A 24202-nucleotide genomic window follows, 5' to 3' on the forward strand; every position below is an offset into this window, starting at 1 on the left:
AAAACTTTACAACTATGGAGACTTTGAGTAACATATAAATAAAGCTCATAATAATGCTGAATAACAACAATTAAATATAATCACTTTTTAATCAATTAGTCATTTTACTTGCTTTTACAAACTTACGTGATAGTTGTTGTATTTAAAAACAACCATGTATGAGAAAGCCTTCTTTTTGTCTGTCACAGCTCGAGCCAATCAGCAGACCCTATACTGAGACGTTGGTGAGTGTGTTGCCACGACAACGAACCAAGACAACATTGACTTGCGCGCTGGTAACTGGCTGACAGAGGGCTTGATGTAAGGTAAAAAGTTCTTCGACACAACGGTGAGTTCTTATTAAGATGCTTGTTTGTGCAGTCTGTTAAACGATCCATTATTAACGTTAAAGTGAACGCATAGAGTTCTTACAGCCTATACTGTATGTACAACTACGGGATCCACGGTTTAAGTATTGTGAAGTGCTTAAGAGAGTGAGAATATAATGAAGTGCAAAACTCAGCGAACAGTACAACTGTTAGCATAAAAACAATGCAAACATGAATAAAACAGCTAGGCTTTAGAGACTGTTTATGCTCCTCTTCTTCGTCAGTGCTCCAAAATGTTCTTATTCACACGGAGCACTGCACTCCGTCTAGGGGTTTCTTAAACTTACCAGCTAACACAAAGATTTCTGAATAAATGTGATGTCGTGGTCTCTCTCTCTCTCTCTCTCTCTCTCTCTCTCTCTTTATATATATATATATATATATATATATATATATATATATATATATATATATATATATATATATATATATACACACACCCCATTTTTTTCTTCTTTTTGGTTAATCAAATGTTTCTACGGTCACATCAATGACAAATTTCCTTTTACTGATTCAAAAAACCCATATTTCATTAAACAGTCATGCGGCCATGCTGAGAAAGCACTTGATTTCTGAAATTGAATCTAAATCTTCAAATTACTGTACCATAAGTATGTATGACATAAACTGAAGTGGACATGGTATACCATGTCCACTGTTTGCCAGGTCTCTCTTGGAAATGAGATTTTTAATCTCAATGAGATTTTTTACCTGGATAAATAAAGGATTAATAATAATAATAATAATACAGCATATAGATTTCAGTTGTTAAAGACACACCCTAATGCTACTTCTGAACCTGATATGATAACTGAAACATAAAAAATGGATGTCTAGTTTATGACTCCATGTGTTCTCTTGTGTTCTTCTGTTTCCATTCTTGCAGGTGATTTTGCCATACAACATATTCAGAATGAGCGTCACTCAGGTGAAGAAAAAGGCGTCCCTGCTATGCAACAATAAGCGTGTGAAGGAGGGGAAAACAAGGAGGGTGAGGTTCTAACTTGCATTTTTTTCCTTTTATCTCTGTAATTTTGAAGCTGCTTGCAAGTTATGTTGTGAAATATAGCCATATGACAGCTTTGAGGTGACAAGGAAATGAAGATGTTACAGCAGATGTCAGAAGTGGGATTTTCTGACAAATAAACAGCATTCTGTTTTCTTGTGACCTACTTCTTGCACACTGTCCCATTCTTTTTTAAATAATGCTTAAAATGACACGTTGTCCTAATAATCACTTTGGCTTCTCATAGGGAACAAAATGAATTACATGACTACAGTGTTTTGTTGCATTGACCTCAGCCTAACCATTTTAGCTCTCTTCCACTTCACTTACAATTTTCTCAGGTCAGAATGTGGAATATTGAAGTCCATACTTGCTTACTTATTTGGTAAGATTGTTAAAAAGAAAAAATTAGGCTCATCATCAGTGTGAGCTGCGCTGTTACACACCTGACAGAAACTAGGTACAATGTTCAGGGATGCAGTGGAGGGATTAACATTTTCTACTCTGCATTAGTTGTCATTTCATCTCATGCTCTAAAATATTTAATATTTTCAAAATAAGTGCATCCAGATAGTCTTTAGAATTTATAAAGACTTCAATCTGTGATATTTTGAAATTAAAAGACTTAGTTTGTTACGAGAAGCCACCAGTTTGCTTTGTTTCCGTTTAGATATTGGAATCCATCAAGATTTTAAATAGTCAGATTTCCAAAATAAAAGCTCCCTCATTAGATATGGAAAATAACATGTTCAGAAATATAAGATAGGTAATGACAGATAATCAAATCAAATTGTAAAAAATATTCTATCTGCTGCAGATGCTCGTTTTTACAATCTTGTGGCATTTATCTCTCTAACTGCATAATAAAATGAATAATAATTATTATAATTATTAATGATAAAAGCATAAATATTGCATAAGCAGTTTTGCAGTTATGTTATTCATTTAGATTTAGAATTAAGCTAAAATCATTTTCCTTCAGAGAGACTAAGTGCAATTAGTTGTTTTTTTGCTTTAGGTGCACCAATGACAGAGGATTATGTAGAAAATACAATACCCAAAAAATGATGCACTAAATGAACATTATTTGAGTTTATGTATATGCAAGCATTAGAGCTGTAAGCTGAGCTGTTTCAAGAGCAATAGCCTACAGCTCAACGCCTCATTACTGCTGATTAGGAGACCGTAAATAGGCCTGTGTTGCTGTGTGTTTGCAGGTGACTCCATCAGTTTTCTCCCAGGAGATGTTGCAGTCCACAGAGGAGCGCCTGAGTAACACAGCTGAGGTGCACCCACCTCGCATCCTGGAGTTGCTTGACCTGAGCGCCGCTCCACATCACAAAGGAAATGCCAGCTAATTCTGTGATATCACACTAGTTTAAAAACTTTCTTCCTATTACACACAGTGATACAGTATAACATTAACTGGGAACCAACAATAACAGTGGCAACAGTCTACCGTAAAAGGTGCAAATTGAAAGGGAGTTCTTATTTTTAAATATTTTCTTTGATATCACTTACTCCTGCCTAGCCTATTGCCTAGCAATATGTAGAGACTCTTGTGCTGCAGAAACAGCTCAGACCCTTCAGGTGAAGAACTGTAGAAAGGCCGCGGTTGAAATAATCAGGAATTTGACTCAATCACAGCACATTTGCCTGATCACCAGTCTGGTGATTTTTCACGCTCATCATTTGTAGAGTTGTCGCCACATTATATTTTCTCCCCATAATTGATTGTATATTTTAAAATTGCATCTGCACAAAAGCTAGGACTGCATAAAAAAGAGATGATTAATATTATTGGCATCATACTGTGTGTCCATCTTTTCACTGTTAATTAGGAAAAACATGTTTTCTTTTCTGATCATTACATCAATATGAATAAAAAGCTTGTTTAAATATTTACAAATATTATCATGTGTTTGTGCTCACAAAGCAGCAAAGCAAATGCACTGTTCAATACGTATTTAGTGCAAAGTATGAGGTGAATTTGAAATCTAAAGCATTGTCTCTGTATGTGTGTTTGGCTAGGGTTCTTTTCCAGATATAGATCAGCCGCTTTTTCAGCCCTACCCTTCTGAGTTGGTCTTCCAGAATTTCTCTCCTGGACAGACCTACAAGTTACCATTGCTGCTTCTCAACAATGACAAGGTATATTAATTAATAAGAGTAATGAAGATCAAATAATTTTGAAATCAGCATGACTGTCAAGCCTATATTTGAATCAGAAACATTTGTGAAACAACACCGCCGCAGCATGACTATTTGAAAAAGAGAAAATGTGGGGAGTGTGAAGAAAAGGTCATTGCTGACTGGAGGAAATCTGAATAAGATACCATTTTCAAGCAATGATTAATAATCACTACCTTTGTCCTTCTTGCTGTGCTGGGTTTATGCACTTATCTACAGTTTATGTTTATTTTTTTGTTCAGGTTTCACGGCAAGTGAAGCTGGAGCAGCAGAACTCCGTGTATTTCAGTGTTTTGCCTTCAAGTGATGCACGCAGCAATGTTGCACCAGGAATGTCTGCCACTTTCACAGTCTTCTTCACCCCACACGAAAACAAGGTACAAGAGACGTTTGCATTTGATTGGACTTTGCAGCACAAAAACAAAGAAGCCTAGACTGAGAGAACAAAACACAAAGTCACAATAACCACATATAGGATGAGGATAACCTCATATGATCTTGTATAGCCTTTACCACTCTTTCTGCATAAATGTTTCATGAAGTCTCAGTTAGAATCAGAATCCACTAAAAAAAATTGTCCTAAATGTTGAATTTAACTAAATTAATTACACGTAAATTTTCTGTGTAATTTTGGTACGTAAATACAATATGAAATTAATCAAGAGAATATACTTGATTTGTATACATTTTCCTTAATGTTTAATTATTTCAACAAATAACCTTCTGATTTTGTCACATATATAATTTAAAAAATGTTTTTTTAATTATTGGTTCATGTTTATTAAGGAAAGAATCGTTTTTTTATTGTTTTAAGGGTTAGGACTCAAGTATGATATTTTTGGTTTGTTTGTTATTTACATTTGAATAACTGAGCAGCTAATGGAATAAACAGCTTGTTTCTCTCACCCCAAACCTGCAGCGTCAGATGGCTGCCACTTCCTGAGCCTCATTGTGTCTGTGGTTTCTTCCTGTTAGAAGGGAATTTTTCCTCCCCACTGTCACAAAGTGCTTGCTGATGGGGATTTGCTGCCTTGAGGTGACTGTTGTTGTGAATTGGCGCTATAAAAATTCAGTGTAAGAATCAAACTGGATAAAATTGAACTGCTTGTATGCCCAAATTCAGTGGCACAAAATTATTTAACAACTGATATAATAAAGTATATTGAGTTTATAGAGTTTGTGTGGTTGCAACAGGCTTTTCTCCTTGTCTACACAGGACTACCACCATAGACTGGTTTGTGTGACAGAGAGGGAAAAGTTTGAGATTCCAATCCGGGCCATTGGGCCACGTGCCATTCTTGACTTTCGAGACAAGCTTGACTTGCCCGTGTGTCCCGTGAAAGCTTCAACTGAGAAGACTCAACTTGTTTGTAATGTAGGAAACAGCAAAGCCAAATTCAGGCTCCACACAGAGAGGTGAGAGTAAAACAGTCATTCTTGTACCCAGTGAATAGTTATGTTTAAAGTTCAGCTTGTGAAAACTGATTTGAAAAGCTCAGTTAAATACATTTAAGAAAAAAATTCAGAATCATAAGTGAACAGAAAACATTTTTTACCTACTTATCAAAAATTACACAATGGAGTCTTGGGTATACCTTTAACTAGACTTTACAGTACTTATTGTTGGGTCTAGTTAAAAGTTTGCTTTTCCTCTGTCAGTTTCTAAAACAGTAACCTATTATTGCAGGCCTTTTTCAGTGACACCTGAGTTTGGGGCACTTGATGTTGGCGAGAGTATGCAGGTGACTGTGGTTTTCCACCCAATGAACACAGGAAACCACAGGCAGGATCTGTTGCTGCACTACCAAACTGGTGAGAAAACAAAACTGTGACACCAATGAGACTTGTGTTGAAGACTCTTCAAGATGTAACAGATAAATACACACTGATAAGGGGCTTGCGAGAGCGGTGCGTATGTGTTTGTTGGTTAGGGGGCCAGTGAAGTAAAGGTGATGAAAGAGAATATAGCCAGTCTTTAGGGAATGAAAATTCAGCTCATAATGGCTGTATTATATCACATTTCCTGCTTGGTATGGCTAGATCAGAGGGGTTGTTTTCTCTTCTCCCTGATTTCTTCTCATAGTACATGTTACATCTTAGTGACTTTGGTATACTGCCAGAATCTGGTATTTAGGAATCTCCTGTTGTCTTTCAATTAGACAAGAGTAACCCTGTTAAATTTCACTTAAATCCCGACAGTATTCCTCCATATTTTTACAAATGACTAATGAAAACAAAAATAGACAAAAAAGGTCTCTTGATACCTATTCTCCACCACTTATGTTACCCTGTGGTAACCAGTTACTAGGTCATAAGCACCATGATATCTTCTACTCAGGTGAAGATGTGTACATTAGCCTGCATGGGTCTTGTGAGGCACTGAACATCCACCTTGAACCTGACTCCATCTGGATGGAGAATACTTATGTCTCCCTGATCAGTACACACAGTGTCCCTCACCAACCACAGTGGCATCCCTCTTCAGTACTGCTGGACTGTGTGGCCCAGCCAACAAGAAGAGGACCTGAGCTTACTGAGGTATTTATGCATGAGCACAAAATGTATTTATTAGAGCATGTGTTGCCAGAAATGAGCTCAGGTACCCATCACATTCTTTCTGTCGTGTAGATCTTTGTCCTTCTACTGGCCTCTTTTTCTCTCTGACCCTCCTCATTTGCTATTTGTTATACTTTTCACTGTCTCTCCCTACTTGTCTCTAGGGAGGGCTCAGTGCTCCAGCAGAAGGAAGAAGTCGAGCTAGGACAGTTGCTTAAGTCTGACCCTGCAGGGATCCATTACCTCCCGCTGCAGTCCAGAGCCCCACAGGAACACAGAAGTCAGGATGCAAACGACTACCTCTTGGCCCTTTCACACTGTATAACTGTGGAGCCTCCGGTGTGTTTGTGTTTCATTGTCTTGTCGTGTGTTCACATGATTTTCCTCTTGCCAGACTGATTAGTTGAATACTTAAATGTCATTACATTGCCCATTGTTTCTTTTCCATCAACTCTAGAGGCAACAATGCCTCCTATAGTATGTCTGCATAATGTAATAGTTTTAAGTGGGGAGAAGAAACAGGAGCAACAGCACTTGAAATTTGTTGATGTTTCCGTGAATCATTTCTTGCAGCATGCTCTACCCTCAGAGCTGTATTATTGCTGTGAGAACAGAATTCTGAAAAGGTTGATCAGATCTGATGTTAAAACTGTCACACAGACTTTGTGATCAAGACTGTTTGCATATAACGTCTGTCTGATTCTTCTGTGACATTAGAACCACAGATTAGGGCCTTTCTGTCCAGAGACCTTTAGAAAGTATGAGCTGCTCTGTCTTCTGTCCCCAACTCAGCCCCATTCCCTGGACAAAGAGATAGACAGCACAGAGTTAGGGAGGTCACCTGCGTGTTGTTGTGTGTGTGTATGTGTAGAGTAAAGCCTGACCAAAAAATCAGTCGTTTTCTTCTTCTTACGTTTTTGTAATGTTTGCATTTTGATCCACTAAAATAATTATTGTTGTCTTTACGTGTTTCAGGAGGGGGAAATATGGCCCAGCACCACAGCGAAGTTCACCATCATCTTCAAGCCTGAGGAGGCCAGACTTTATCAACAAACCATATACTGCGATGTCACAGGTTTACTCCGGTTTCTCAAACACACACACATACAGCAGCAAAAGATAATAATTCATAATGTTATCAGTTTAATCAGTACTTTTTGCCCATTTTAGTCATGTTTACATTGTTAAAAAATAGAGCAAAATCACAGAAACACAGAGGCAACTTTTAAACTTCACTGTCACATGCATAAAATCTGTGTGATGTTTTCTTTCCTGTGGCCCTACAATTTTCCTTTCTCTGTCTTTAGTTCTATTGTAACTCTTTCATCATGGCTGTTTGTCATCTTAGGATGTGAATCACCGTTACCCCTCACAGTCAAGGGCAAAGGCACGGGCCCTCAACTTGTGCTTAACTATGATGGGATGAACTTAAAAGATTTATTCATAGGTGAAAGATTTCGCCAAGAGGTAAGAAAAACCAAGCCAGTGTGAACACGTTATGTTATTCCCAGTATGGCTCTAATGTGGAATGCTTGAGCTACAACTTTGTGTGAGTTGAATTCAGCCTTGGTGGATGCACTGCAAGGTTATAGTTCTTATCCACAAGATAACAAAACAGCATATATTGTTAAAAAAGCTGTAAATTAAAATAAAATAAAAACAAAATCCAAAGTTTTTCTTTTGACAGTTTTAATGCACAAATGTAATGCTGAAAGACTCTACCACCTTTTATCAATTCATCTACTCCATGAAACACATTTTGTATTTAGATGATCAATATTGGGTATTTGTTCTCATACAAGAATTTATTCTTCAATTCTTCAGGTGCAGTTGTCAAACAAAGGGCCAATTGATGCCCCTTTCAGGTGGTCAAGTCCTGACACCACTTTTGGCCGCTGTTTCTCCTTCAATCCCGAGGAAGGTGTTGTTCCCTCTGGCACCTGCCAGATAGTGGAAGTATCGTTCTGCAGTCCCATTCTGGGTTCATTCTTTGAGGAGTTGCTGCTAAGTGTAGCAGGACAACCTCAACCACTGACCTTCACTGTTGGGTAAAGTTAGCAAGCAGCAAGCCAGTTCTCTGCCAGGACATTTACATGTAACACAGCACAAATAAAAGCTGACCCAGCTGTAGTAGTGGGTCTATTACACTCTCACTGCATATTTTCAAATCTTATTGTTCCCGAGGTTTCAAGGTTTCTTTGTCTCTTCTTTGCAGGGGTTCCGTCATTTGTCCCACAATCCACTTCAGTGTTTCACAGCTTAATTTTGGGGATGTAGCCTTTGGTACATCACTTTTGCTCTTCTAGTTTTTATAACATATATCAGAGAATAATGACAGACATCATCTTAATATTTTCACATTTTCTCATATTGGCTTCTTTTAATCTCCCTGCATAGGTTTTCCAGTAACAGTTGGTTGTACGCTCTTCAACCCTTCCTTTGTACCCGTGAACTTCATTCTGCGTGTCTTGGGAGACGGGCTGGGCTCTCCTAGTGTTAGCTCATTCAAACAGATTTCGGATGAGTCACTGAAAGATTGGCAAGGTTATACTGCTAGAGATCTTCATCCATGCCCTGTGGAGTTCACGGTCAGCCCGGCAGCAGGCTCAGTGCGTAGCGTGTCCGATGTTGACATTAAGGTACAGTTTATTAACACCATCCCCGCCACTGACAAAATATTCCAGCAATCAGTGTTTTCATGTTATGAAATAGTAGGAAAAAACCTCAAATATTCTCTTTTTATTTTTATATACATGTAAAAATAAGGGGTCACCACAGGTAGCTTCACAAATTTGATTTGGCAGATTTCTATATCAGACGCTGTTCCTGATGCAACTGCTAAGGGATTTGTGTCTCTTCCTTAGAACAAACTGGGATCTTTCACTTGTTAGGCAAATGTGTAAACAGTTACACTGTGGAGCCATGAGCATAAAGATTGGAAATGAGCAAACAAAAGAACTGGCTTTGTCTAAATATAATCAAATGGTAAAAGGCATGTATTTGTATAGCACTTTACTAGTCCTTAAGGACCCCAAAGCGCTTTACACTACATACAGTCATCCACCCATTCACACACTGGTGATGGCAAGCTACATTGTAGCCACCAGGACCTCTGACCACCACCAGTAGGCAACAGGTGAAGTGTCTTGACCTGGAACCTTCCGATTACAAGGCGACCTCCCAACTCTTGAGCCACAATCGCCCACAAACAACACTGTGTCTGATTTGATTTCATCTTCTCAGCCTAATAAACAGCTCACTCTTCTTATTTTGGAACTCTGTGTGTGTTTCGTGTATTTCACTCAAAAGATGTTTATTTGGGATTAAGTTTAGAAAGTTATGTCAGGTGGTTCCACAAAACTGTGTCATGTAACTGCTAAGAAAGTGTTTAAGTTTTATTTGGGTTATTTTGCTTTGAATTGATTTGGATTTTTGAGACAAAGGGCAACAAAAGCTTTCCTTATATAATCAGTGACTGTGCTTCATAAAACACCCAGCACGCCCCTGCGGGCGGTTTATCCTTCAAGCTCGGGTCCTCTACCAGAGGCCTGGGAGCTTGAGGGTCCTGCGCAGTATCTTAGCTGTTCCCAGGACTGTGCTCTTCTGGACAGAGATCTCCGATGTTATTCCCGGGATCTGCTGGAGCCACTCGCCTAGCTTGGGAGTCACCGCACCTAGTGCTCCGATTACCACGGGGACCACCATTACCTTCACCCTCCACATCCTCTCGAGCTCTTCTCTGAGCCCTTGGTATTTCTCCAGCTTCTCGTGTTCCTTCTTCCTGATATTGCTGTCATTCGGAACCGCTACATCGATCACTACGGCCGTCTTCTTCTGTTTGTCTACCACCACTATGTCCGGTTGGTTAGCCACCACCATTTTGTCCGTCTGTATCTGGAAGTCCCACAGGATCTTAGCTCGGTCATTCTCCACCACCCTTGGGGGCATCTCCCATTTTGACCTCGGGACTTCCAGGTTATACTCGGCACAGATGTTCCTGTACACTATGCCGGCCACTTGGTTATGGCGTTCCATGTATGCCTTGCCTGCTAGTATCTTACACCCTGCTGTTATGTGCTGGATTGTCTCTGGGGCATCTTTACACAGCCTGCACCTGGGGTCTTGCCTGGTGTGATAGACCCCAGCCTCTATGGATCTTGTACTCAGAGCTTGTTCTTGTGCTGCCATGATTAGTGCCTCTGTGCTGTCTTTCAGTCCAGCTTTGTCCAGCCACTGGTAGGATTTCTGGATATCAGCCACCTCCTCTATCTGCCGGTGGTACATACCGTGCAGGGGCCTGTCCTTCCATGATGGTTCCTCGTCTCCCTCCTCTTTCTTGGGTTTCTGCTGCCTGAGGTATTCACTGAGCACTCGGTCAGTTGGGGCCATCTTCGTGATGTATTCGTGGATGTTCGTTGTCTCATCCTGGACTGTGGTGCTGACACTCACCAGTCCCCGGCCCCCTTCCTTCCGCTTAGCGTACAGCCTCAGGGTGCTGGACTTGGGGTGAAACCCTCCATGCATGGTAAGGAGCTTTCTTGTCTTTATGTCAGTGGCTTCTATCTCCTCCTTTGGCCAGCCTATTACCCCAGCAGGGTACCTGATCACGGGCAGGGCGTACGTGTTGATGGCCCGGATCTTGTTCTTACCATTCAGCTGACTCCTCAGGACTTGCCTGACCCTCTGCAGGTACTTGGTGGTTGCAGCCTTTCTAGCGGCCTCTTCATGGTTCCCATTCGCCTGCGGGATCCCCAGGTACTTGTAACTGTCCTCTATGTCTGCAATGTTGCCTTCTGGTAGTTCAATCCCCTCAGTTCTGACTACCTTCCCTCTCTTTGTTACCATCCGACTACACTTCTCCAGTCGGAACGACATTCCAATGTCATTGCTGTATAGCCTGGTAGTGTGGATCAGTGAATCGATGTCTCGTTCACTCTTGGCATACAGCTTGATGTCATCCATGTACAGGAGGTGGCTGACAACTGCTCCGTTCCGTAGTCGGTATCCGTAGCCAGTCTTGTTAATGATCTCACTGAGGGGGTTCAGGCCTATGCAGAACAGCAGTGGGGACAGAGCATCTCCTTGGTAGATCCCGCACTTGATGGTGACTTGTGCTATGGGCTTGGAGTTGGCCTCTAGTGTTGTACGCCACATCCCCATTGAGTTCCTGATGAAGGCGCTTAGGGTCCCATTGATCTTGTACAATTCTAGGCATTCTAGTATCCAGCTGTGGGGCATTGAGTCATAGGCCTTCTTGTAATCAATCCAGGCAGTGCACAGGTTGGTCAGTCTGGTCTTGCAGTCTCGGCTGACTGTTCTGTCTACCAGTAGCTGGTGTTTTGCGCCTCTGGTATTCTTGCCAATTCCTTTCTGTGTCCCGCTCATGTATTGACCCATGTGCCTGTTCATCTTAGCCGATATGATGCCTGACAGGAGCTTCCATGTAGTACTGAGGCAGGTTATTGGTCGGTAGTTGGAGGGGACCGGTCCCTTCTTGGGGTCCTTGGGGATCAGGACCGTCCGACCTTCGGTTAGCCATTCCGGGTGTCTCTCGTTAACTAGCAGCTGGTTCATTTGTGCTGCCAGACGCTCGTGGAGTGCAGTCAGCTTTTTTTAGCCAGTAGGCGTGAACCATGTCGGGCCCTGGTGCTGTCCAACTCTTCATACTGGAGACCCTTTCTTGGATATCTGCCACTGTGATGGTTACTGGACCCTGTTCAGGGAGGCCGCTGTGGTCTGCCCTCAGATCCACTAGCCACTGAGCATTGCCGTTATGGGTTGCATCCTTCTCCCATATGCTCTTCCAGTATTGCTCCGTCTCCAGCCTTGGTGGTGCTGTTCTCTTATTATTGTTCCCTTGCCACTGAGAGTACACCTTTGCTGGTTCTGTGGAGAACAGCTGGTTTATTCTCCTGCCTTCCATCTCTCTGGTGTACCTCCTCAAGCGGCTGGCCAAGGCTGTGAGTCTTTGCTTGGCAGTTTCCAAGGCCTCAGGTATGGACAGCTTGCTGTATTTCTTATGCACCTTATTTGTCGCACCTTTCTGCAACTCCGTTAGTTGGCTAACCTCCCTCCGTGCTACTTTGATCTTGCCCTCTAGCCTCCTTCTCCATGGAGGGTACTGCCCCTTGTCGCTGTTCAACTTGTAGCCAAGCATCTCACTGATCACTGTTGCCGTATTGTAGATCAGCTTGTTAGTGTCGGTAATCGTGGTTGTAGGTATTGTCCGTAATGTGGCATTAACATCATCCAGCAGACCTTCTGAGGGTACTTCACGTAATCTTGGTAACCGGCTACGGGGGATCCAGGTTTTGGCCATTATCCTATTTTTCAGGTCAGTTCCTCTCGCACTCAACGATCCTTCTCCTATCGCACTTGGGGCTATGTACCCAATCTCGGGTGGGGGTGATGATATCTCCATAGGTCCATAGGTCCGTCATCCTATTCATGTAGCCCCTTCCGCCGGGGTTACTTGCGTAGTAGCATTCCAACAACGCCCTGTTTTCGTCCCTTGCCCACCGATGCCTTCTTGTTCCAGTAGCCCACTTTTCGTCAGGGTGCCCTGGTTCCTCAACACCTGACGCGGACCTTGTTGATCCGGGCGACGTCCGAGCCGGCATGCCTTCATATTTATCTGTCTCGCTCATGTCTGCGGTAGGCTTGCTTAGCATAGGGGGTCTAGCCTTAGGACCCTTACTGGATACAGACGCCCCAGGCAGGAATCGAACTTGCGATCCTCTGTTCCAAAGGCGTGTAGTTTAACCACTACGCTATCCAGCTGCAATGACGGCGAAACAACTAGTAGCTATATATATATGTACACATGCACTGAGGCAACTTGTGGGCGACCGTGGTTCAGGGGGGCGCTTTGGGTCCCTAGAAAAGCGCTATATAAATGCAATCTGTTATTACACATGCACTGAAGCAACTTACCTAAACACATTTTGTACCAGATCTGTATGCTGACATTAAAACTTATAATTTAGTTTTTCTTTTTGCTCTCCCTGTTTTCAGGAATATGAGGATAATTCTTCGCTGCTTTTAGGCAGTTCTGCACCCAGAGGAGTGATTCATCCGGGCAGCTCCGAGGAGCTTCCTGTGCGTCTCCTAGCTAAGGCCCCTGGAATGCTGCATCACACGATACGTATTGCTGTATTTGGGAGCTCCCAGCCACCCCTGGTCAGTGGAAGTGCATGTGTGGGAGTGCAAGTTGTGTGTAGGTCTGAATACCGGCATGGTGCTTATTCTCTAATCCTCCTACTTCTGTTCTGTTTCAGGAAGTGGCCTTATCATGTATTGGGCACGGGCCACTAGTTCACATTCAAACCACACAGCTACACTTTGGCAAAATCCCAGTTCTGACGGACATTGGCAAAACCCTGCTCCTGTCAAACCACTCGCCTATTCCAGCTCACTTTACCACTCCAATGGTACAAACACTCACCCAAGAAAATAAAAACACCATTTGTGACTTAGACAGGCAGGCGCATACTATTTACTTCATATCTGTCCAACCATAGATCTGTTCACGTATTAGCAGTCCGACTTTCTTAATTGCTGTGATTGATCAATTATCAGTCTAATTGGATATGTAATTTATGAGCTAATGATTTTACTGCTATGGTAACTCTTGAAATAATTAGTTGCTGCTTAAATTTGAGAATGAGAATAAGGGGCTTCCTTTGCACGAGTCATTTTAAACCAAATGGTGACATTTTACCAATTTAGATAAACTTTAATGATAAAATTATGTAGTCTCACTGTTTGGTGTAACATTTATGCACAAAAAATGCTGTTAACCTTTACTGTTGACTAGACTTCAACTTTCATCTCTTGTTCTCTCTTAATCTCTTATCTCTCAGAGTTCATTCATAGCAAACCTTTGCAGCACAGTTATAGAAAATGCTCCCACTTGATATTTTCATGCATCACATTTAGTGCTGGAACGACCTATTGGAGCTTCTACGCTGCTTTGTGTTTTTTCCTCAGCTCATGATGTTCACACTATGAATAGACTCAGATTTTTGTTTCTGCTTCCTTAGACCATCAGAAAGCCCTTTTGGCGTATTGAGCCCAGTGAGGGGGAGGTGCCACCATGGAGCCAGGTGGAGCTCAAGGTCGTGGTGAATCTGAAGGATACAGTTCCGTTTGAGGGCAAGTTAGAGGTTTCCATACAGGACAGTCAGCCACTCACTGTCCTCCTGTCTGCCACTGGCACTGGCACTACAATTGTCAGTGACAGGCCTTTTGGTCCCAGCCTTGACCTGGGCACCCACTTCAGGTAGAAATCCCATTTTCATAGACTAAAATGGAGCGTTTCCTAGTTATTAATTCACGATGTAGATGTGGATAATACGACACTGACACTATCCTTCGTCTTTATTCTACTTTGTAAGTCATGAAGCATACCAGTACCACTTCAAGCTCTGCAACCATGGCAAGCGAGTACACCGGATGTACTGGAAGGTCGATACCTCACAGCCCACTGCAAAACTCTGCAAAGGTGGCACCTTGCCCGACCAAAGCTTCCTACCCCCTATCTTCACTCCTAAACAGAGAGATGATGCAAGACGTGGATCTTCACTCCCTTCCAGCAGGGAGAAGTCGATGGTTAGCCTCAGACAGTCTCGTCTGGAACTTTTTCCAGGTGGCTCTGCTGACATGGTGCTGACAGTCTCTGCAGACTCCCCAAAGGTGAAATGGTTTGTTGCAAGTTAAAGGTTTGCGCATGCACTAAATGACATGATGTAGTATAGTAAGCAGCATAGAACATGTAAATAATGCTTCTTTTCGACTACGCAGGTTGTACGTGAACATCTGGTGTGCTACGCTATAGTTGGCCAGCAAGGGTATCAGGAGAAAATCATGTCTGTAGACATTGCTTGTCGCTTTGTGGCTCCACTGCTCAGCATTTCCTCAAAGCAGCTGAACTTCTACATAAAGAAGGTTAGTCTTGAGCAAAAATTAGAAACAGTGCCTTGTCTAGAATAAAGGCATATACTGAATGCTCTCTATTGTAATGCTCTGTAAGTTGTATGTAATTTTAAATATTATCTAAAGCCTAGTTAAAGGCTAAAGTTAAATATCCATAAGCTACAACTTTGATAGATAGCTATGTCAGTCTACAGGTGTCCTTAATGCATTTCGAGATTCACAACCAAATGCCACATAGATGTTGTTTAGTTTAGGGATATTGTGACAGGATGTCTAGCATATTCCAAACTCTGTATAGTTATTGAAAGCATTTAGATTATTTTAACATTCAGAATTTTTGAAAATTACAATAGTTTAACCTTGTTAAAGACATCATTAGCTCACAGTTAACAGCTAGTTGTCGATTAAACTGCAGCAGCTTCATTCCTGTCCTTTATTGTGGTTCATTTTATTAAGGATTTGTATATGTGTTACAGGTCAAAGGGGAGAGTGTGCGGCCCCTGTATGAGAAGTTGATCTTGAAGAACGTGTCCTCTCTGCCTGTATCCATGAAGTTGTCGCTCATAGAACCTTTCTCTCTGTGTGAGGCCCCAGGGGAGCACAGTACAGCCACCACTAAGGTGCACATTGTTGTTTGCTAGTTGTTTTCGTTTTAAGTTCCAGGAAAGCAGATTTCCTGGATTCTCACTGTTCTGTGATAGAGCCATGCACCAATGTTTGTGAACATTTTTGTGGAAACATGTTGTGTTCTTACTGTCTTGTAGATTAGCTTTTCTCCAGATTAATGTTGTTATTTTGTTTTTGTTATTGTGTGTCATGGATATCTGTATGTGGTAGTGGGACTTCACTGTATGTGCACTATACAGATATAGTAGTTCAAATTAGGGCATCCATAATATGCAATTCGAATTTGAATTTGAGGAATTGCACTTTTCTGTAGTGGTGATTGAATGATCCTGATTAGAAGGATAATTCTGATAAACTTGGGTCCCGTGGCAGAATTATAATAAATATTTTATTAAATGATTTCTTTCTTCCAGGTGCAAGACCATGCTCTGTGAAAGAAGTGCTCTTACACTGATTTGCCCAATATACTGAAGTGCTATAACTCCAATAATAGTGTTGTGTATTTTTTCCAGTCTGTGGTTTTAGGCGACAAGTGTGAGGCTGAGTTGTGGGTATGCTTTAATCCAGCTTTCTATAAGGATCGAGTGTCACACAATGTGGATGAGGTAACTATGATACAGCCTCTTTTGATATATGATGCTGTTATCTTCTTTCAGTTGTGCATTTTTGAGCAGTGGCTTATTCACCTGGATTTACATTGAAATTAAATAGGCTGGATAGAAGTAACATTTACTTTTGTTTATTTATTTATTTTACTCATTTAATGATCTAAAACTAATGTCTTAATTAAGCTATCAGATAATCCTTGGCTTTGAATAAATGTTCACTTACTAACATAATTTTTTCCCTCTTTCTTGAAATGGTTTTCAGTATCTTGAGGTAAATTACTTGGGACACCCACAGCAGGATGTAGTGGACCTGCATGCAGAGGTCCACTACCCCAACCTCGACTTTCCCTCCACCACTGTAGATTTTGACTGTGTGTTAAACTGCACCGAGACTCACAAAGTCATGACCGTCACAAACTGTTCCCTGCTTCCTGTGTCCTATTACTGGACCTTTCTGGATGACCACATTAACAGCAGGTATAGTCACACAGAATCTGGCCAAACAGTATTAGAACATGTATCACATTTATAAACCAGACACTGAAGTATCCTGTTGTATAATTGTAAAGTGATTGTGTGATAAGTCTTTTAAACCCAGATTTGTTCTGTTTTAGATGTTATGTGGGTCAGAAACAGCCAGCCACATCACTTAAGAAAGAGATTATAGTGCTATTACTGTGTTAATACAGAACCTATTTGGATATTTATTTTGACCAAGTAGTCTAGTGTCAAGTTTGAGATCAAGTATCTGACAGCTAAAGCAAATCCACAACAGAATTATGTGTGTTTGTATAAACATGATCAAAACATTTCAGTGAGTTAACTAATTTCTAATATCTGTACTTGTTTTTAAAAAAAGAAATCTTGGATCTGTAAGATGCCAAAGTGAGGAAATATCCTAAATATTTTAACTTCAGATCTGAGTAAAGTTCTCTTAAAGAGAGAGGAAATACAACTGCACGATCAAATGATTCTGATTTAAAAAAATGAAATAACAGGTCCACTTCAAGAAGATCTTGAATTTGTTTGGGTTTTTTTCCACTAAGATGCTAAAAGATAGTATCACATTTTTCCTTCTTTGCAGAGAATTTTTCATATGTTCCATTTATTGTAAGATTTCAATGCATTGATTATGAAAAATATATTTTAGTTCAGGGATGCTTTATTTGACTATTTTGCTCTTATAGAAAAACAGAGATGCTGAAAGGAAAAAAGAAAAAGAAGCAGAAACTTTCAGAAAGTCAACAGGAAGAATGGAGGCTCTCCTCTGCAACTCTTTCACCTGCCTTTTCAGCTCCTCAAACCCCCCTGCTAGCTGCAGATCAACAGAGCAGCACACAAGCTTCTGTTCGTGTGGAGGAGGTAAGCAAATATTTCCATGTAGGAAATTTCTTCTTTTCTTTCAGGCACACGAAACATAAGCAATTTGTTATCAAAAGAAACTAGACATAACATTTATGTCCAGTTACTTATGAGTCTTTGCTAAAATAATACAACAATGCCCTTTAAAAAGATAAAATTGTTTTATTGTCACAAGCCAGTTGTGTTGTGTTGTGGCGTTCCAAACAGATTACCAACAGTGCCCTCTGGTGGACAATCCATGCAACATGAATAATGGTTGAAGGGCGTTTCTTCTGTTTTCTTCATTTCTTCATCCATGAATTTTCATAGTAGATTCATGGATGTAGTGAAAGAAGGCATGCAGAGGGTTGGTGAGATGGTCCGCTGTGATGAAGCTTAAAGCAAGCAGCTGAAAAAAAGAATAAATCATTTGGACTCTAGTTGCAGCTACGATTATGTTCTTCACTGATTCAATCATAGAGTAATTTTTTTATAATCAAATTTCATTAGATTCTTGTCTATACATTGTAAATATTTTAAATGTATTGTCCACCATCTTTATATTATGTTCCTGTCACGAGGAACATGAATACCTGGAACATGAAACATGGAAAGGAGGTGACCTGACAACAAATGACAGAAAACTCACTAAATACTCAGAGAGGTGACGAGGAGAGTGGAAACACATGGGGAACACAGCTGAAATGAACATGCCCCCACAAGCAAAACTAAACACACTGAACAGGGAACATGAGACTGTCAAAATAAAAAAGGAAACATAGGGAGACGTAGACTGGGACACGCGAGCTTGACACAAGGGTCGAGGTAAGGCAGACATGAGAGCCAGAGAGAGGGAGTGAGGGAACACGAGAGAGAGGGAGGAGGAACATAACTCAGACACAAAGGATGAGGAAGACCTAAACACAGGGTACACGACAGACTCATACACCAAAGACATGACACTATGGACAATGTAGTGGGGAGACACAGACATGGGAGGAACCTAAATAGACAAGAACTAAATAGAGAAACATATGGTTCAAACATAGAACTAATAAATGCATGGATAACAATTTCCAGTTTAGAGCATGATACAATGGTACTTAACCTAGAAATATTTCTTAAGTGATAAAAACATCTTTGTGTAATTTAAGTTTTCTAGGCTTAAAATTATTGCATTTTGAAAAACAATACTTAATTCATTTTAACCAGGTGAACATAAATTGAGCTGATGTGCAACTTAAAAAATCAGTCGAGACAAGAATCTTTTTGTTTCAATGATCAGTGAAAATCAGAAATGGTTCCGCCAGGTACAGGTGCTTAATCCTCAGGCTGGCTGAAACAGACAGAAAAACCTGAAAACATTTACAACATGCATGACTGACTTCAGAATGCGAAGGAAGGCATATTTTTCTCCAAAACATTGACTAAGAGATAATAGATCCTGACTGAGTTAGAACAGATACTAAAATACAGTAAGTAGATGATGTGTGTATAAAACAGTTATTAACAGTTAATGAAAGTGGTTATTTTTATGTATTTAACAAATATACTGGGTCTGCTACTTTTGTTAGTGTTTGTTTTGAAAACATTAATGGGTTCAAACATGTTTGAATTACATTGTGGCCTTAAGACAACAATTCTGATGGCTAAAGATCCAAACGGGACACACACACAAAAAAAAGGAATTACAGTGTGTTCCACTGAGATGAAAAAAATATATGCAATTACAATAAAATCTATTATTCAAAATTAACCACATTTGCAAATTTCTCATCTCTATTTTCTTTTCTTGGACTTGAGCATCTTTATATAATTTACAGTCCTTAGTTATCATTACTGGGCCATGGTGCAGCCTTTCACATCATCTTTTATTTTAAATTTGCCTTTTTTACCAGTTCCCCCTTTAATTCAAGTTTCTTCTGATTGGCTGTTCCTCACAATTAACAGTTTTGAACAGCAGGTAGGTACAGCTGTCAAGCACAGAGCTCTAACTGGGCTCACTCTGGTGCCCTCCTACATAATGTTACCAAGAAATGTATTTATTTATTTATTTTTTAATTTTATTTAATTTAGGACAGTGCATGGTAATGAACATAAATGTAAAAAAAAATTACATGAATGTAAACATGCCAGATTAAAGCCAAGGGCTAATTTCCATCTGTTATCCTTAAGCATAAAAAATAGATATAATAATTCATAAAAATTCATCATTCATTCATAATAAAAACTCCATCACCAAACTTACACATACACACCATTCTGTTCCCAACAAAACATTAAAACTATACAACTCATACATGATCACACACTTGATTTGTCCATAACCCGTTTTTAACCTTTGCCTTAAACAAATTGAGTGTAGAGCATTCTCTAACTGGTTGAGGAAGACTGTTCCACAGATGGCCTCCCTTGACAGAGAGGACGTTCTGCCCAAATGCTGTCCGTCTGTAGGGTATAAACAAGTCTCCTCAGATTGTAGCTCGAGTGGTCCTGTCTGAGCTTTCTTTATGCCTAATGAACTGCTTTAGTGGTGGTGGAGCAAGCTAGTGTAAGACTTTATATATTAAACACACTCTTTTAAGTTTCACTAAGTTATTGAAGTTCAGTAATTTATGTTTTTTTAACACATGACAGTGGTGGTGGGAAGTCGGTTTTTTGTCAAGTAGTTTTAAACTTTTTATAAATGTTTTCAATAGTTTTAAGTGTTGTTGGACAAGCAAGTGACCAGGACGTCAAACAATAGTCCATATGAGAGATGATCATTGAGTAAAAATAAGTTTTTGCAACATTCATATTTAAATTATTACGTATATGATTAAAATTTCGATTATTAAATTTAAGTACCTGGGACTCTTTATTTATGTGACTCTTGAAGGATAATGTTGGGTCTAGAATGACCCCAAGATATTTAAATTCTGGAGCTAATTCAAGCTCTACTCCATCCAGGAATATGTTTGACTGCTTCAAGTTTATGGGGCGTTTTGAAAATTACATACAGACAGTTCTGGTAAATCAGTGAATTGTCAGACCTATACATTCGAACCTTTGGTATTCTAAAGGGATGAGTAAATCTTTTTAATTGAAACCAGTTTTTTTTTTGTTTTTTTTGCCTGTCCCGTTTGGCTCTTTTGCCATCAGAATTATTGTCTAAAGGCAAAGAAAGATCCCCAACGGATTTACTTTACTAAATGGACCATCCCAGCCTTGCCGTAATGGTCCATTTGATTCACCTTTTATTGTTTATTTTATTTTCACTTGCTGAATACGGGACAGACTTGACTGGGGGAAAGAAAGAGAGAGAGCTGAGAAGAGGGACAGGGGAGAAGGGCAAAAAAACAAAAACCAACAGAATGGGCAGAAAAAGACCCCGGCCTGATGGCGGAATTGAACTCAGGACCTTCTTGCTGTGCGGCAACAGTGCTAACCACCATGCCACCGTGCTGCCTAAATACTAAATATTAAACATTATTGTGCAGCACATAAGATCAACAGAACACAGTGTGCTTTGAGGTAGGAGCCAAAAAGGGTGTAGTTTGTGGGTGTGATCACCCGTGTGTGCACCTGTGAGCATGGACGCGCTTGTTTTTTTAAAAGGTTCCTTCATGTAATGATCTGCTAGAGGGTGTGGGGGGGCCACAGCCCCGTCCTCCAGGGCATGAAGCAGGTATGGAGGAGATCAAAACTCCAGACATCCAGAGGCCCCCAGAACACAAGAGACCAAGGAAGACCAACAGAGGGGCAGCTGCGCCACTGTCCCAGAAAGAGCTGAGGAGAGTCCCAGATGAGGGCTCACTCAGCAGCCGCGGAACAGAAGCCAGGGGGAGTTGCAGTGACACGCCCGTGAGCTCCGCCGGCAGCCAGCTGTGCCTGAGTGACCGAGCCCCAGGCCGAGAGGCCGGGGGCACCCCACCTCCGAAATGGCCCGAGCGAGCCCCAGGCTCCAGGCTCTGCCAAGGAGTGAGCCGGTGTGTACCCGGACGCCATCCCCAGACACAAAGAACCACCAACGCACCGGTGTCTGAGCGAGTCCGCCATTGGCAGGGGAAGTGGTGGTGGGGGGAGATAGGCCTCCAAACCTTGGAGGGCCTGAGATGTCCCCAGAGAGGTGGCGTCTGATACCCAACCTGACATATTGACACAGACACAAACATCCATTCCCACCCTCATGCTCTCATATGCACTTACTCCACACTCAACCAACATGGAGACAGACATAAAGAGACGCAGACAAACCAGTTTTAACTTGCAGTAATGCGATGTCATTATATTTAATGACATATTGTTGTGCAAAATGTAAGAATTTCTTTATAACCCAACAGATGAAGACAATACAGCTGCTGAACCATGAGTCTGTGCCGTGTCACTGGAGCATAGCTGAGGAGGTTAAGCCTTTTAAAAAGGTATGACTGTTGTTATTTTGTGGATAATATAAAAAATGGAATCCACAGGCCATCTGTGTCGTGCCAAGAAAGATATCAGATAGAGAGAAATACAATAAATGTGATGCCTGCATTTGTTCTTGTTCTCACTCAGATCGATAAGTTCCTGCCCCTCTACAAGCGTAAAAAAGCCTTGCAGGAGCAGCGTCCACCTCCAGTGGTGTTTGAGATGTTTCCCTCCTCTGGTGTGCTGTCCCCTGGTGAACGGGTCAATGTCCACATAAAGTTCAAGCCTGCTGATGGGGTGAACTGCTTTTAATATTAGAACAATAACTGTTAGATATAATTAGTAGCATAACATCATACTGCTTAATCATGAAAAAGTAGCAAGAGAACGTGATATAAAATATGACAAAAGACCTACTGTTTTGCTCTATTTGTCTTTCAGTGTCCTTACAACAGACGGCTAGTGGTGCGAGTCGCTGACAGCACCCAGGAGGTGTTCATCACAGCTCAGGGTCAGGGTGAGGATCCACATCTCGAGTTCTGCCCTTCGGTACTCGAGCTGGGCCCTTGTCTCCCTGCCAGCACTGATGTTGAAGCTGAGGTTACAGTGAAAAACCCCTGTTCTTTCCCCATTGAGTTTTACTCCCTGGAGTTTGACACACAGTATCTCCAGGAAGAAGAGGTAGCACTTTTTTCCTAAAGTTTCAGAAATATTGTTGCAAATTTACTTTAAAATGAAGTGCATGATTTTTAAAGGCAAGGCTACAAGTGGTGTAGTAATATGAAGAGATTATGTGATTTCCTTTCATTGGTAAAATATGGCATGATTAAAAAGGCATCAGAGAAAGAGACAAAGTAGAAATACTGTGCAATGCAATTTTTTCACTACAGTTAATCCTCACACAGCTTTCCTGAATTAAATTATCTGTTTTTGTCTTTTGCATTATGTGGTGTCTCTAATAAGACATTTTTTTCTGGGTTTTTAACTGCCCTCTCTTCTCATGGTCACATGCAGATTCTGCGTTTGATGCAGGATTATAAAGACAACAGTGTGTTACTACTTCCTCCACGTGTCCCGGGAGAAGGGCTTCCCTCAGAACTGCTGGACTATTACAAGGAGTATTGCTCCAAGATGAAAGACGAAGGTATCTTTAAAGATACCTAAGCAGCTATTGATAATATACACACAGTTATGTCAGCACATATTTGTTTTAATGTCTGTCATAATGTCACTTTTAATCGATCTGTGTGCCCCAGAGCTGAAGGCAGGTACGGGTCATGACGATCAAAATGAAGACACACAGGGAGGAAAAAATAAGCCTAAACTAGATGAAGACCACCCAGAAATTAGAACTACAGGTGTGAAACCACCTGAAATGTGTAAGTACAGCAAGTTTCTTCTTTGTTGGTTCTCAGTCATCCAGGCTATGATCACCTTGAGTTGAAAGCAACAGGACTTCTTTGTAATGTCCTTTAAGATGTTTCACTTCTCATCTAGCAGTTCATAAAAAAATGCCATCAATTTTCAGACTTGTGTAATTTTCTTTGCAAACATTATTTTGCTTATAAAATTAACATTTAAATTCAAATTCAGTTTTCTCAGAATTGACCAGATTGGCAAGCAGCGAGAGTCTAAGACAGTTCGAGATGACCCCTATCTGCAGAGCAGTTGCCCGACATATGGGTGTTGACCTGTCACCTGAGGCTCTGATTGGACGCAACTGCAGAGGCATTGCTATTATCGTATATGGAGCCCCACTGACAGGTTTAAAAACACATTCTGCAATGAAAGAATTTAAATGACGATAGTGTATAAAACAATCATCCCCTGCTGGAGTCAGTTAACTTGATATAAAAGGTGTGTGTGTGTGTGTATATGTGTGTGTCTCTTTTTTTTTCAGATAAGAGCAGCAGAGCAGCTGCTCTGGCACTTCGGTATGGAGCAGCGTGCCTCTGTGTTGATGATGTGGTTACAGATATGCTTTTAAATGGCACTTCACCGGTTAGCCTGACAGCAAGACAACTCTTTGACTTTGCTGCTACAGAGCATGCTCAGAAAAATGCTAAGGAAGCTGGTAAGCTGGAAGCTAGAAAGCAGCTTGTGATGGAAAAATGAGTAACACCTTTAACTGGTCATTTTCAGTTTTAAGTAAATGGTTAAGAGCTGGGCTGCAGCGTGATTCA

The 24202-nt window shown here is 40.9% G+C and overlaps 1 protein-coding gene, 1 long non-coding RNA gene and 1 pseudogene across 3 annotated transcripts in view; all 3 read left to right on the top strand.

Moving 5' to 3' along the window:
• The first annotated feature begins 213 nt into the window (after positions 1-213).
• On the top strand, positions 214-3139 carry LOC147311224 (uncharacterized). The gene is made up of 3 exons (XR_015125323.1): positions 214-328; positions 1255-1359; positions 2592-3139. It is a non-coding gene; the product is annotated as an uncharacterized LOC147311224 (long non-coding RNA).
• Positions 3140-3290: 151 nt separating this feature from the next.
• Positions 3291-9011, top strand: LOC147311225 (axonemal central pair apparatus protein HYDIN-like; annotated as a pseudogene). Its single transcript, XR_015125286.1, has 13 exons — positions 3291-3317; positions 3406-3525; positions 3807-3941; positions 4781-4980; positions 5252-5376; positions 5903-6102; positions 6285-6459; positions 7096-7195; positions 7469-7587; positions 7945-8168; positions 8336-8403; positions 8518-8759; positions 8985-9011. The product of XR_015125286.1 is annotated as an axonemal central pair apparatus protein HYDIN-like (transcript).
• A 4135-nt stretch (positions 9012-13146) lies between these two features.
• The window catches only part of LOC147311226 (axonemal central pair apparatus protein HYDIN-like), a 36038-nt gene continuing 24982 nt past the window's right edge, over positions 13147-24202 (top strand). Inside the window, exons 1-16 of the mRNA XM_086266259.1 lie at positions 13147-13299; positions 13398-13550; positions 14163-14401; positions 14517-14814; positions 14923-15066; positions 15531-15674; positions 16194-16286; positions 16552-16766; positions 17477-17651; positions 21953-22033; positions 22167-22316; positions 22461-22700; positions 23034-23163; positions 23276-23398; positions 23613-23783; positions 23920-24093. Coding sequence (XP_086122385.1) covers positions 13246-13299; positions 13398-13550; positions 14163-14401; positions 14517-14814; positions 14923-15066; positions 15531-15674; positions 16194-16286; positions 16552-16766; positions 17477-17651; positions 21953-22033; positions 22167-22316; positions 22461-22700; positions 23034-23163; positions 23276-23398; positions 23613-23783; positions 23920-24093 — 2584 coding nt within the window. The 5' untranslated portion in view covers positions 13147-13245. The remainder of the gene's footprint in view (positions 13300-13397; positions 13551-14162; positions 14402-14516; positions 14815-14922; positions 15067-15530; positions 15675-16193; positions 16287-16551; positions 16767-17476; positions 17652-21952; positions 22034-22166; positions 22317-22460; positions 22701-23033; positions 23164-23275; positions 23399-23612; positions 23784-23919; positions 24094-24202) is intronic.

The sequence above is a fragment of the Aulonocara sp. 'chitande type north' Nkhata Bay genome, linkage group LG16 (assembly GCF_057382095.1).
Source record: "Aulonocara sp. 'chitande type north' Nkhata Bay isolate Kocher_YH1m ecotype deep benthic linkage group LG16, A_spYH_male_GT1.1, whole genome shotgun sequence".
NCBI classification, from domain to species: domain Eukaryota; kingdom Metazoa; phylum Chordata; class Actinopteri; order Cichliformes; family Cichlidae; genus Aulonocara; species Aulonocara sp. 'chitande type north' Nkhata Bay.